A 12,283-nucleotide genomic window follows, 5' to 3' on the forward strand; every position below is an offset into this window, starting at 1 on the left:
TGCACTAAAGGTTGCGGATTGTTTGAATGGCAAGTTGGTTTGCTGCACCACCTGGACATTTGCCACTGGCTTCACAAGTCCATCTCTTATGGTCACTCAATGTCTTGCCAACCTGTGAGGCCAAGGATGACAGTTTCCCAAAGAATTCTGGGTGATGTAGTTTTGACATTAGACTGCCTGCTTGCCTGGTATAAACACTTGCTTCTGCTTCTTAGTATCAGCGTGCGTAGTGCGTACTGATGGCTACAACACTGTGAACATCACCTAATATGTACTTACCTACTCACAATGGCTGTGATGTGAGGACCTCAACACTGTTTCCCTTCACTATGGATACAAATGTGTCAATAACCTTCTTTCATTAAGGTTAAAATATACGTGGTAACTTGCACTGACACTGCATGCAGCTTTCTTCTTGTAACTATTGTGGCTGTTTTGCATTTGTGGTTGAAATGAATTCCTACAAAGCACCAGGATTATTATTTTCTGTATCCTACATTATGATAATCACAAACATTTTGAAAAGTTCCCTTTGCATTCCCACTATTTAACCAAAGCCATGCTTCTCTCCTATATATTTCTCACAGTTCTTACTGCTTCCTCCTCTACCCCCTACTCCTCTACCTCTCTTCAGGGTAACGACATCATCGGTGCAGCCAAGCGGATGGCTCTGCTAATGGCAGAAATGTCTCGGCTGGTGCGTGGTGGAAGTGGGAACAAACGAGCGCTGATTCAGTGTGCTAAGGACATCGCCAAGGCGTCCGATGAGGTGACGAGACTGGCTAAGGAAGTGGCCAAGCAGTGCACTGACAGACGCATCAGAACCAACCTGCTGCAGGTGAGTACACTCATACACATAGACAGATTGCAAGACAATGGGCGCCTGGGAACCGACATACATGGCCCCACGTATCCCAAACAAGAACAAGACACAGATGTCATGTTATGTCTTTGTGGTTGTTAAGATCCTTTTTCTTGTGATTATTTTGCATCTCTTTGTGGTAGGTAGTGTCTCTTATAGTGACATTTTGTAGGTGAATGTGGACAATTCAAGCCCCTCTGCCTTTGTGTGTAGGCCCATTAGTTATCTATCTATGCACAGACAGATATAAAAACGTTTAATTTGCATGTTTTTCTCCTTTCAAAGGTGTGTGAACGAATCCCTACCATCAGCACTCAGCTGAAGATCCTCTCTACTGTCAAAGCCACCATGCTGGGACGAACAAACATTAGTGAAGATGAGTCAGAGCAGGTAAACTCCATACATTTCACACAATATGGAGTGCCCCTTCAATACCAGCACTCTCTCTGTCCCAAGAGTCTGTTAATGCTAAATATAAAGCACTCATGATGCATGGGGCCAATTTCAGACCCATATATATTATATTCCTGGATTATAAATGCATAGTAGAAGTTAGAAAGTGGTAGAAAACACTTATATACATGTACCTGAGCACAGTACAGAAAGAATTGTACTTACTTTGCACCACTGCTGAATACTTCCTCTTGATGTCCTTTCTTCATTTTGTCTGTTGTCATTTCACCACCGTCTGCTTCAATTCCAAATGTATTCTTGTCCAGGCCACAGACATGTTGGTGCACAACGCACAGAATCTGATGCAGTCGGTGAAGGAGACGGTCAGAGAAGCAGAAGCAGCCTCCATCAAGATCCGCACAGATTCAGGATGCACCCTTCGCTGGGTGCGCAAGACCCCCTGGTACCAATAATCCAACCTGCTCACTGAAACTGTCAAACTTAGCTCTGATAGCACACCTCGGGTAAAGGTAGCAATACTCATCATGAGTAAACGTGCACTTATTCAAAGAGGAAACTGATGATAGGTACCATGCAGGTTTATTAAATCGAGTTCAGCTTTGCTCTCCAGCTCTCTTTATCTGTAACTATGGAATCACGTAGGCTTATCTGTGACAGTTTATAATATATATTTTTGGTATGTTGTGTTACAAGAGTAGGTATATATTTTTTTTGCATGGACATTTTTCTATTTTCTAAAGGCAAATTATGACATTTAAGATACTGATCTACTAGAAGACATTTACTTTTAATTCAGTTCTTTCAGTGAGAGTTTCTTATTGTCTATTGTACATACAGTCATTATTTGTTTAATGGACACTCAGCTAGGAGCTTTATACACTGAGTTTGACTCTAAAGTGTGGAGTCTTGTGTTGGCCGCTGAGCTCTCCTCTCTTCATGTTTACGTTAATAACACTGTTGTTAACTCAAGAATAATTCAAAGGGGAAACATCATTACTGCTGTCCGGTGATTTTTATACTTGAAGAACTAAAAAGGTCTTCTGGATTAAATTGTTAGGACTTATAGGCAAATGATACAGTTTCGAAAAATGATTGTATATTTTAAAAAATGTATGGTTGTCAATAACTAATGTTGATTACAGGAAGGTTTGTACTCAGTTGATAAGAGGTTGTCACATGATATTTGCTGCATGAATGTCAGTAAGGGGAAGGAAGAGGTGAGTTGAGATGTTTTTAATGTGTGTTTGAGTTCTTTGTTTAACCTTTATTCAACTTTAACAGTGAATAATTCCAAAGGATTTGTTTTACATGACTGTAAGCTTCATATAATCTATTGCAATTCAGGTTCTTGCAAATATCAAAACAGAACTTTTTCTTATGAGGTACTTTTTGAGGTCTGTTATTTTTTCTTAGCAAAAGAAAAAGAGTATTTTCTTTTTTTTTTAAACAAATTGTGGTGCTTTGTTTCTTTACTCTCTCTGTAACAGTTGAACTGTTTGGGTACTTTATTCAAAATTCAAATATCAATACAAGTCATTTTAAAAGCCATCAACCTCCTGCATTTAGATTTCCACTCTCCATGTGTGAGCTCAGTAGTCCCATCCTAAATGCTCTGAAGCATAATCTTCACACAGACTTAACCCCGGTGGTTTAAGAACAAAAAACGTTATATTTGATTATCAGGCAGTGATGCCAGTGTTTTTTATTTGTTGTAGGTTTTTGTCTGGAATAATTACACAGCAGACTATTGATTTATGATTGGTAACTCAATATTAAACGCAATCTGATTAATGAATACATACATTTCATTTGCAACAGTCATTCATCAAGTTTTATTGCACAATTTTACAATGGCTGGGTAAATTCAACTATTAAATGGAGAATCTGTATGCGTGTGTATGAGTGAAGCCTCTTCACTTTATCAGTATTAGTAAGCCGCCCCCGTGATGGTTAGTCAGGGCTCTACATGTTAACCACATTTTCCTCTTTATTTGGTGCTACTGAGCATGTAGCAGTCACTGATTCACAACGGGGTGAACTTCTGTGTGTACCTGATGTCTTTACACCCTGAATGTACTCTGATAGCTTGTCGCCCTGCCAACACATCTGCTGTGCCTTGGAAGAATAAAAGACTAATAATGATTAATGGAGTCTGCCTCTAAATTCCCCTTCTGTAAGTCACTGATACCAGAATATAAAATGAGTTGTGAGTGTTGTGCGGTAGAAAGATTTGAGAAGCCCTTCAGTTCAGGTATGGAAGCCCATAAAGGACTTTGTTCAAATGACAGTGTAAACTTGAAAATGAAAATGTAATTCCACAAAATCATTGTGATCATTTCCGCCATATGTACGTGACTTTTGAAGCCATGAGAAAATGGAAAAGCTGTTTAGGATGAATTGGAATTGACTAAGAATGCAGTATTTAATTAATTGGAGATTCCTCATTATTACTCAAAAAGCACACGTAAACAATAACTATGGTTAAATGAAACGTTCTTTCCAATTTACATCGTAAACTTAACCTTCCTAAATGCAGTCTATCATCATGCCAACAGCTCTGTGACACTGTTCAAAGGGACACAGATGCTTTAAGCTAAATTCTACCATCCCCATGCTAACAGTTTACAATTAGTGTGTTAGCATGCTAGCATTTGCGAATTATCCCTAAACATACTGCAAAGCGGATAAAGTCATTATTTTAGTAAACCAAAACTAGCCATACTGTGGATATGGCTAAAAGAGCACACATGAACACATCATTTTAAAGCTTTTTAAGAAATAGTATACACTGAAATACAGATTCAACTTCATACAGGAGCTTTGAGAAGTATTTTTCACGAGGACACTTGATTGTGCAAATCTTGTGCGAAATAAAGAAGTTGCATTCAGGATTAAGTGAGGATTTCTTTCAGGTTTACTGAATCACTAGCTTGTATGCACTGTAGCCCATGCAGATATAGTTGTACTCAATAAGCCAAATGTACCTTAGATATAAAGATATATATTTTGTAATGTACTTTCCCTTAGGGTCTGAGATATGCAGTTTGTGCTGTGACGTAGCACCTTAACCTACCTTACAAGGCCACATTAAAGAGTGAATGTGTGCAAACATACCTGCTTTAAAGACACACTGCAGTGACTCAGAACGTAGATATAATAGATTTTTCAAAAAATAAACATTGATGTATAAAACGTTCTACCTTTATATAATGTAAAAAGGTTTTTAAAGGCATGGCAGCTTACTCTCAGGCAACATGCGTGTACGATTATAGAGGTGTGTTGATTTAGTGAGGAGCAAGGTGGTGCTTACGAGTGTCCCTTTTCAAATTCCCCATTGGCAACACTCAGAAAGTGTTAAAAGAAAGAGCAGAAACAGTCCAAAGAGGAAGGAGGAATGGTTCAAACAACAACAACGAGGCATATTAATCTCTGTATAAGATAGCACTTCAAAACGGTCACATTATTAAGGCTTCCCTTACAGGCCGAATATACCATAGAGTTGTATATATGTAATACCAGACACATAATAAATAACTGTTCTTAATACAAATGAGTCAGAGGATAAGACATTTTAGAGAGCTGATAAACTTGCCCCCTATTTGGCACATTGAATTGTTGACCTCTGACCCTGACAGTCATTACTCAGGTCCGCACCTGGAAGTTTCCCGCTTTAGTCAGGTATTTGACGCCTTTAAACGGTTTGTACTTCTCTCCATTCATTTCAAGACGGCTCACCTTAAGGCCTGTACAGAGAGGAGAGAAGTATAGTGAGCAATGAGGAATCTTGGCCTCAATAAAAAAATAAGAGGTCTGTTTACCTGATATGGCCAACTGTTGAATCTTCAGGTCAATGTTGAGTGAGGGGTTGTCTTCAGGTTTTGGGGCCCCCGACTGCAGACTCAGACTGCCTCGCAAGTTGGGAAGCTTCTGGGGGTTCAGTTTTCCAATGTCCCAAACCAACACCTAATAAAACACAGACATACTCTTAGAAAGGACGATGAAAAGATTTTATTTTTGTCATCAGTAATTTTTTCTCCACAACACCACCAGTTCTGATCCGACTGATCCCTCACACAACTTGTAAATAATAAATTGAGGGTCATTTATATAGCAGTACTGTATACAGCTTTCATAACACATACATTTTTGCTAAAAGCTTATGAACCTTACATTGGCAACTTTCTATTCTTATATTTGATAAGGTATTCAAGAAAAACAAATTATTTGTAAAAATTCAAGGTAACATGGGGGTAGCAATTCGTACACATATGATCATTTAAGTTTTTCTTAAGGGTGGCCTTGTAAATACTTGGTTACCTTGGTAGCGAGGTCGTAGGTGTAGTTTCCCTGTGTGGCTGTGAGGTTGGCACTGAGCACAGCTTTAGGCATGTGGATGGTGACCATCAGCGCCTCCACTGTCTTCCCCATGGTCTGCTTGGGTCCTACTGTGATTTCCAGGCGGCCACAAGGTCCCGTCTCAAAGAAGCAGATGTTTTGCTTCACGTACACCGGAATGGTCACGAGGCTGAGGAAGGACACAGACAGAATTGACCATGATTACAATAAACAGCCAAGCTCAGCAGGCAGGCAGCAACTAGCTTGTGTTTACGACTAAACAAGTTAACAATATCGATTTTAAATCTTTATTGTGGAACATAAACTAGAGTTTTTCTCCACTTCTACCCAAAGAAATAGCACGACAAAGATTGTATTGTTGAGTTACAGAAAACATATTTACACAGGTACTTTTTATGACATGCATGTGTGTCTGTGTCTGTGCTTACTTTTGAGTGCTCACATGATAGTTCATGAGTGTGAAGTTCCCATCAGGCGGGATGAAGGAGAGGGCCCGCTCCGACTCCCAGCGCTTAAACCTCACACACGGGTGGAAACTCACGTCATCGAGAAGAGATGGATTCTGTCATCAAAAACGTCAACAATGGCAGGTGAATTTTCCACTCACACAAGTAGACCACATAAGCACAACAAAGAGCTGAAAGCAAAGAACACACCATAAAGGTCATAGACAGATCAGGCATCCCAGTGAGACGCACGGAGGCTTCAATTACTCCCTGGATCTCTGCAAACACTGTCGTTCCTGAAATATTGAAGAAGATGCAAGCATGTTTGAAGTAAGGATGCGCCCATTTGATATTAGCCAAAATCATAAAAAAAAGTACAACTTGATGTGGTAGAGTGGGTATAGGCTACAATGAGTATTCAGTTATATTCAGTATTTTACACCGAAACCTATTTAGAAAAATCAGATCTAAACTTTGTTTGATCATTTTGATTTTTGAAAAGTCCTGACCAATAAGAAATGCTGCAAAGAGATCTGTGTGTGAAAATTCATAAATCAAAAGCAGCAGCAATATTGCCAAGCTTAGTCATTATATGGTTTTGTATTTCCTCTTTTAGTGGAAAACAATGAGTTCACAGTTTGAGCATAATGAGGTTAAGCATAAGGTTAAGCAAGCTGCAGCTATTATTACAAAATGTATTAATAACAGCCTAGTTGTTTGAGAGAGGGGAACAATGTAACTTCTAACTGGTGCTTTATCTGTGGTGATCCAACGAGAGCTTGTTTGTACCTGATTTGTCCACAATGGCATCTATTTCCTCTATTACGTCAAAATATGCCTCATTATTGGTGTATTTAACACCAGCTCGCCTCCAGGGGATACTGGACAATTGACCCGTTGGTAGTTTATCTCCGACATTACTGCTTCCTGGAAAACAAAACAAAAAAAAACAGAAATGTACACATAGATAATTAGACAGAGCGTATTACGTCTTAGCCTTTATAACAGAGTTAGGTGTCCTCTGTTTACCTGTGAGCGTATTGACCACTGATCGCAAGATGGTGGGAGGCCTGATCATCTCTTTGAGGACGTTGGACTCTGTTGCGAGGGGGAAGCCGTTGTCCAGCATCTCCTCCAACAGCTCGTACAAGGTCACTACATTGTCGTTGATTAGACTTTCAGTGCACTCTCCAAAGTAGTCCTGTCAATAAAAATACCTGTTACACTAAAGCACACAATAGACAGCCATGGGATGATATGAAAATGCAGTGTCTCCATCATTCTGGCCAACACAACTTTGATTCACAATATTAAAATAAAGTATGCTTAAAACTCTTACAATGGTATTAAAACATACTACAAATGACCTTCATTTTGAATCACAAATAGCAAATAGATTTTTTTAGTAGTAGTTTTTAGTCGTCGTTAGTAGTCGTTTTCTTTTAATGAATAATAATATGTTGGATAAGGTTATAGTCAAACACGATGTCCCCATAGCCCTGCATGATTGATTTATAGATAAGTAAATCAATCAATAATCAATGCATAAAGAGTTTAATCACACCTGAATTGTGTCTGCCACTCTGTGCAGGAACTCAATGACAAACAGCGGAGGGACTTCAGTCTGGACGACAGACAGGAAGAAGAGCTTGTCTCTGTAAATGGAGATGAGGTAGTGGTGTGGGGTCTGCAGCACGGGGGGAACATTCTCCGGTTCAACTGCCTTCTCCTTTGCCTCGAAGAAGTAATCACAGACACTCCTGCTGATGACACTCTTCCAGTGTTTCTCCAGGAAGATGTCTCCCGCGTGATTAATCAGGAACAGACTGTGGATCATCTCAGCTGAAACAATGACATGGTTGTTGTTTAGTAGAGGTCTGTTTTATTGAGTGGAACATAGATTCAGGATAACTTTTATTGACCAAGTATGAATGCACATACAAGGAATCTGTCCTCAATGTTATTACACAGAGACAGTTATCGGGAAGACTAGACAAGACTGTTAAGTACAAGTTTGTGAGAAAAATAGGTGTTTATAGAACATACAAGATGCACTATTGACCAACAATAGAAAACATATAACTTTTCTGAAACTTTAAACAATACAAATGGTGAAAAGGTTACTGAATAGATTGCCTCGACTGTTATTTCAGTATGGCACGAGTCCATATAGTGTAAACACAGCTAATATGTTAAATGATATATATTTATACTTTTATTTTTTTAAGGGTGCATCAAAAAAAGACAATACATAATAGGAGATCAAATCAGCAGTTTTACCCAAATGTTCTTTGTCAAATATTTGATTGTGCCCAAATCAAAACAGTGCAAATGTACGTGTGACGCAGTGTCTTTTGTTGTCAACATTTACCTACTGTCATACTATTTAACTAACTTAAACCTCAGGTAACTTCCCCAGCTGGTTAGCAAACAGACATTGTCAACTTCGAGAATTTAACCATCTGTTTGTTTACCAAAAACAATGAAATAATCGTGAGGGTTAGAGGACTAGGAGCGACATAGCAGTATTAAACAGAGCATAATGTGTACAAAGTTTGAGATTGTTGGAAGTTTTACCTGCTAACTCCGGTGCCAAAGATATCAGTCAGTTGGTGCCAGGACGGCAGACTGGGTGAGCAGTCGAGGAGACGCCTGCAGATCTATGCACACGTTAACACAACTCAGTCACAAGTTCATATCAATAAACCACATGATAAAGATTCAAACACTATAAGCCAAGAAATACAATTAATGCCGGCTGGTTTAAATTGAGATAAACTCCTTTGTCGACCTGATTGATGCTTTCAGATCAAAGTTTCGGACTTTTTAATCAGGCGAAGTTTGCGGGCAGCTAATATTTAACGTATTAGGATGCCCTGAGTGTTGTCTTTCAGGTGTTATTGCAGGTCCTTTATTTTCACATGCAGCGTCCCAAGGCTAACTTTTACCCTTATTGTCAGGTTTGGTTTCATATCAGAAATGCAACGAGCTATTATCATTTTATTCTCAGCCATAATAAACCAAACTGTAGAAAAAGTGTAAGATGTATATTTATATTTTAACTTCATTTGGAAAACATTTTAATCACAAATTCCTGGTAAAGCACTACCCAGTCTTAAATTGAGACTTGCTGGAGGAGAGTGCTAAAATGTACAAAGTAAAATTATAACCAATATGTAGCCTATGCAACAGCAGGTTACTTTATCTAGTGTAAAGTGGGTTTTTAGAGGTTCTCTTTCCCTTTTCTTTATCTTGTGTTATTTTACCTGATTTGTCCTAAACATTTGATCAATTCTTACTATTGATTAATTATACTTCTTAATTTAGTGTTCATATGGATAATGTATATATTTGGAGTTAAATACAAATGGTGGATGGTGCCGAAGGAACCACAAATCTGAAGAAGCTTTCAAGTCAGTGAAACCATCCGGATTAAGTCAATTTTCTCATCATTCTTTATTTCATCGTCCAGTACATGAGACTACTTTCAGTGATTTGTTATTTCATTAGTAGTCAAAAGTGCCTTATTAAGACTTAATATACTGCAGTTCACTAACAATTGTGTAGGCCTAATGTTAGTAGGCTATATCGAATATATGCACAAATATGCAGTGAAAAAAAATCACATTTAATCAATTTGAGGTTTTTTCCTGAAATTGGCAAAAGTGTCATCTTTGATCTTCTCTGCTTGGTACTGTTGGATCATTTTTGGGCACATGTGTAAAAGTCATTTCATAAGGAGTTTTATGAATATTTTATGTGCTTTTAGTTTGCCAAATAAATGGCCATCCACGTTTCCAGAAAAAACATAAATGTAAGGCTTTGATTGGTGGAGCTCAGTGATTGCGTCACGCATTGAGGGCTGCCTGCGAGACTGCACTCAGGTACCAAACATCCATTGCCTGTTAGCACTTAGCACAACCGCGCTTCCACACCGGTCAATAAAGTGATAGCAACGTGCCCGCTCAACCATGGCCTCCGTCGAACTTAAAGCAAATAAACGACTCTCAGAGGAGAAGAAGACAGAGTCTCCCACCAAAAAGACAGAGACCATGGCCTCCGACGCACCCAAAGCAAAGAAGGGAAGATTCTCAGAAGAGAAGAAGACAGAGTCTCCAAGCAAAAAGACAGAGTCTCCGAGAAAAAAGACCGAGTCTCCAAACAAAGAGACAGAGACTCCAACCAAAAAGACAGAGTCTCCGACCAAAGAGACTACTGACAAACTAAGGTGACCAAAAGTTAATAATAAATAAGCTAAGAAACTGTATCTCGGGAGACATGACCCTCCTTACTTGGTTGAATGAATGCTAACGCGCGCAAATCTTATATACATAGCAATGTTAGTTAAAAGATTATAAATGAGTGCATTGAATGTGAGGCTAAACATTTCTTTACAATGTATTTGCGTGAAGCAGCAAGCAGCAGAGTTGTTCGCATCTGATAACCATTGTACAATCCTTTTATGATCTCTTAACGTGCCGCTACACAGCTGCTGTTGTCTAACACATCCTATAACTTTTGCAAGGGTGCCAATATCTAATCTTAAATTCAGCGTGACCACCACCTGCCCCTGCATGTTTATAAGCTGCAGAAATAAACACTTGCACCGGTTTGGACACTGCGTTCATCCAGTGCCAAGGACTGGGTCCGCTGCTTGGTGTAGTAACTGGTTACGGCAGAGAAAGCATGTCTGAGACACCCTGTCCCAGCTCCCAAAACAATGACTTGCGAAGTAGTCTCATGGCCGTAAATATGCAATGTTTTGGTGCTTTTCATATCGCAGTTCGACACGATGCATCCCTTTTAGAAAACTGCGCCATTTAACTAATCTGAAACCCGCTCTTGTTATATCACTGTATATTTGTAGGCACTATCATCAGCACGCTTCTCACGATGTAATAGCTTCTAAAGAGTGAGTGGATTGAGGTTTGTCTGGAAGACGAGCCAATCAGCAGACAGATACGGGCTGTTCCGGCCCTTCCTCCTCCCGATGCCTCCAATCAGTGAGGCCCGAGGGGGAGGAGCTGTGGTTGCAGGGGAAAATCGATCTACCCGGGCACTGAGCTTAAAATTGTGAAGTTTTTGTATGCTTGGCTCTTTCTGAGCCGGTTTTAGGTTGCTCAACAGGTCTGTCAGTATCTAGCTGTTACACACAGAGAGACACCATGTCTTCTGCAAGGTAAGTTGCTTTATAGAGAATGTATGGCTGGCATGGGTTCTGGGTTGGTGTAACTGGTTGCAAAAGCCCAGTAATCTTGTGGCTGCATATTGGAAGATTTATGTGATGTAGGCAATGATAGGGAGGGTATGGCATTTGTTTTGGTTAGCTGCATTTTCAGTTTTCCTTTGACCAAAAAAATGATCAGCGTAACTACATCTCTGTACATTATCATTCTCTCTACTTGTTAACAAAAACATTCTTAAATGTCTAGAAGGCAATGTTTGATTGGTAAATATGCTAGCATATGTTCATGCCTATGTCAGGAGACTTGCTACATGTGGGTTTTCCGGACACCGAGAGAGTGGACACTGGTAACATGAGTTTACACTAAACACATGTTACCACACTCTCTTGATGCTTTTGAAGAGTATTGTGCATAGATCATTTAGCATTTGTTTTTATAAAAGCAAAAGTTGGAGACTAATCCACAGGCTAATTGGTTACTGATGTGTAAGACAAGTTCCAATGTCGCTGTTATACATTGACACAAAAGGAGAGTTGCTGTTTGATTTTAGTTTTTTTTTAACATATCAACGGACAATAATTTGATATGAAAGCCAAGCCTTGTGTTCAGTTGTTTGCCCGAGGTGGAACAGCCTGATCAAACACAGAGCCACACAAAGATTGCTATTCCATGTTGTCCTGTTAAAGCCCATGCAGAGCCTTTTTATCTTTAACACTTTATTTTTACATTTCAGCCCTAATACACTCTTTGGGATGGGAAACCCCTTACTGGACATCTCTGCTGTGGTGGACAAAGACTTTCTGGACAAGTAAGTAAAAGAAAACAAATATGACATTTGTTTCCTAGAGAAAGTGCTGTCATCAGGTAGTTCTGAAATCCTTAATAGTTATAAGGGCAAAGCAATAATAGGAAACATTCTTCGTATTCTCTTTTATGCCATTGTTGAAATAAATGTATATATATTTTTAAAATATTTAGATCCTTAGTCCGCACTTATCAGATCAAGGGCAATACAGACG

At 39.2% G+C, this 12,283-nt stretch overlaps 3 protein-coding genes across 8 annotated transcripts in view; 2 read left to right on the plus strand and 1 right to left on the minus strand.

The window, feature by feature from the left end:
* LOC104961346 (vinculin-like) overlaps nucleotides 1-3,422 on the plus strand; it is a 23,537-nt gene extending 20,115 nt beyond the window's left edge. For all 6 annotated transcript variants that reach the window (XM_010789619.1, XM_010789623.1, XM_010789624.1 and 3 more), the window contains 3 exons: nucleotides 635-838; nucleotides 1,148-1,252; nucleotides 1,582-3,422. In XM_010789619.1, coding sequence (XP_010787921.1) covers nucleotides 635-838; nucleotides 1,148-1,252; nucleotides 1,582-1,728 — 456 coding nt within the window. In that variant the 3' untranslated portion in view covers nucleotides 1,729-3,422. The remainder of the gene's footprint in view (nucleotides 1-634; nucleotides 839-1,147; nucleotides 1,253-1,581) is intronic.
* On the minus strand, nucleotides 2,435-8,857 carry LOC104961345 (AP-3 complex subunit mu-1-like). The gene is made up of 9 exons (XM_010789618.1): nucleotides 8,656-8,857; nucleotides 7,643-7,920; nucleotides 7,108-7,279; nucleotides 6,868-7,005; nucleotides 6,289-6,374; nucleotides 6,061-6,194; nucleotides 5,594-5,801; nucleotides 5,095-5,239; nucleotides 2,435-5,019 (listed from the first exon to the last, which is right to left on the minus strand). The coding sequence occupies exons 2-9, from the start codon at nucleotides 7,913-7,915 to the stop codon at nucleotides 4,919-4,921; spliced, it is 1,257 nt and encodes a 418-aa protein (XP_010787920.1). The 5' UTR covers nucleotides 7,916-7,920; nucleotides 8,656-8,857; the 3' UTR covers nucleotides 2,435-4,918.
* Nucleotides 8,858-9,923: 1,066 nt separating this feature from the next.
* On the plus strand, nucleotides 9,924-12,072 carry LOC104961352 (salivary glue protein Sgs-4-like; the record flags this gene model as incomplete). The annotated part of the gene is made up of 2 exons (XM_010789630.1): nucleotides 9,924-10,306; nucleotides 11,998-12,072. Coding segments are annotated over exons 1-2 (332 nt in total), but the record flags the coding sequence as incomplete, so codon positions are not given.
* Nucleotides 12,073-12,283: the final 211 nt, after the last annotated feature.

The sequence above is a fragment of the Notothenia coriiceps genome, unplaced genomic scaffold (genome assembly GCF_000735185.1).
Source record: "Notothenia coriiceps isolate Sejong01 unplaced genomic scaffold, NC01 NC01_scaffold00033171, whole genome shotgun sequence".
Taxonomy (NCBI): Eukaryota; Metazoa; Chordata; class Actinopteri; order Perciformes; family Nototheniidae; genus Notothenia; species Notothenia coriiceps.

Excerpts from the sequence above, each read along its gene's own strand:
- LOC104961345 (XM_010789618.1), bottom strand. The coding sequence starts at position 7,915 with ATGATCCACAGTCTGTTCCTGATTAATCACGCGGGAGACATCTTCCTG. Across the intron at positions 7,006-7,107 it reads AGTGGTCAATACGCTCACAG|GAAGCAGTAATGTCGGAGAT; the intron begins GTAAACAGAGGA and ends TTTGTTTTCCAG. Across the intron at positions 5,020-5,094 it reads TCAACAGTTGGCCATATCAG|GCCTTAAGGTGAGCCGTCTT; the intron begins GTAAACAGACCT and ends CTCTCTGTACAG.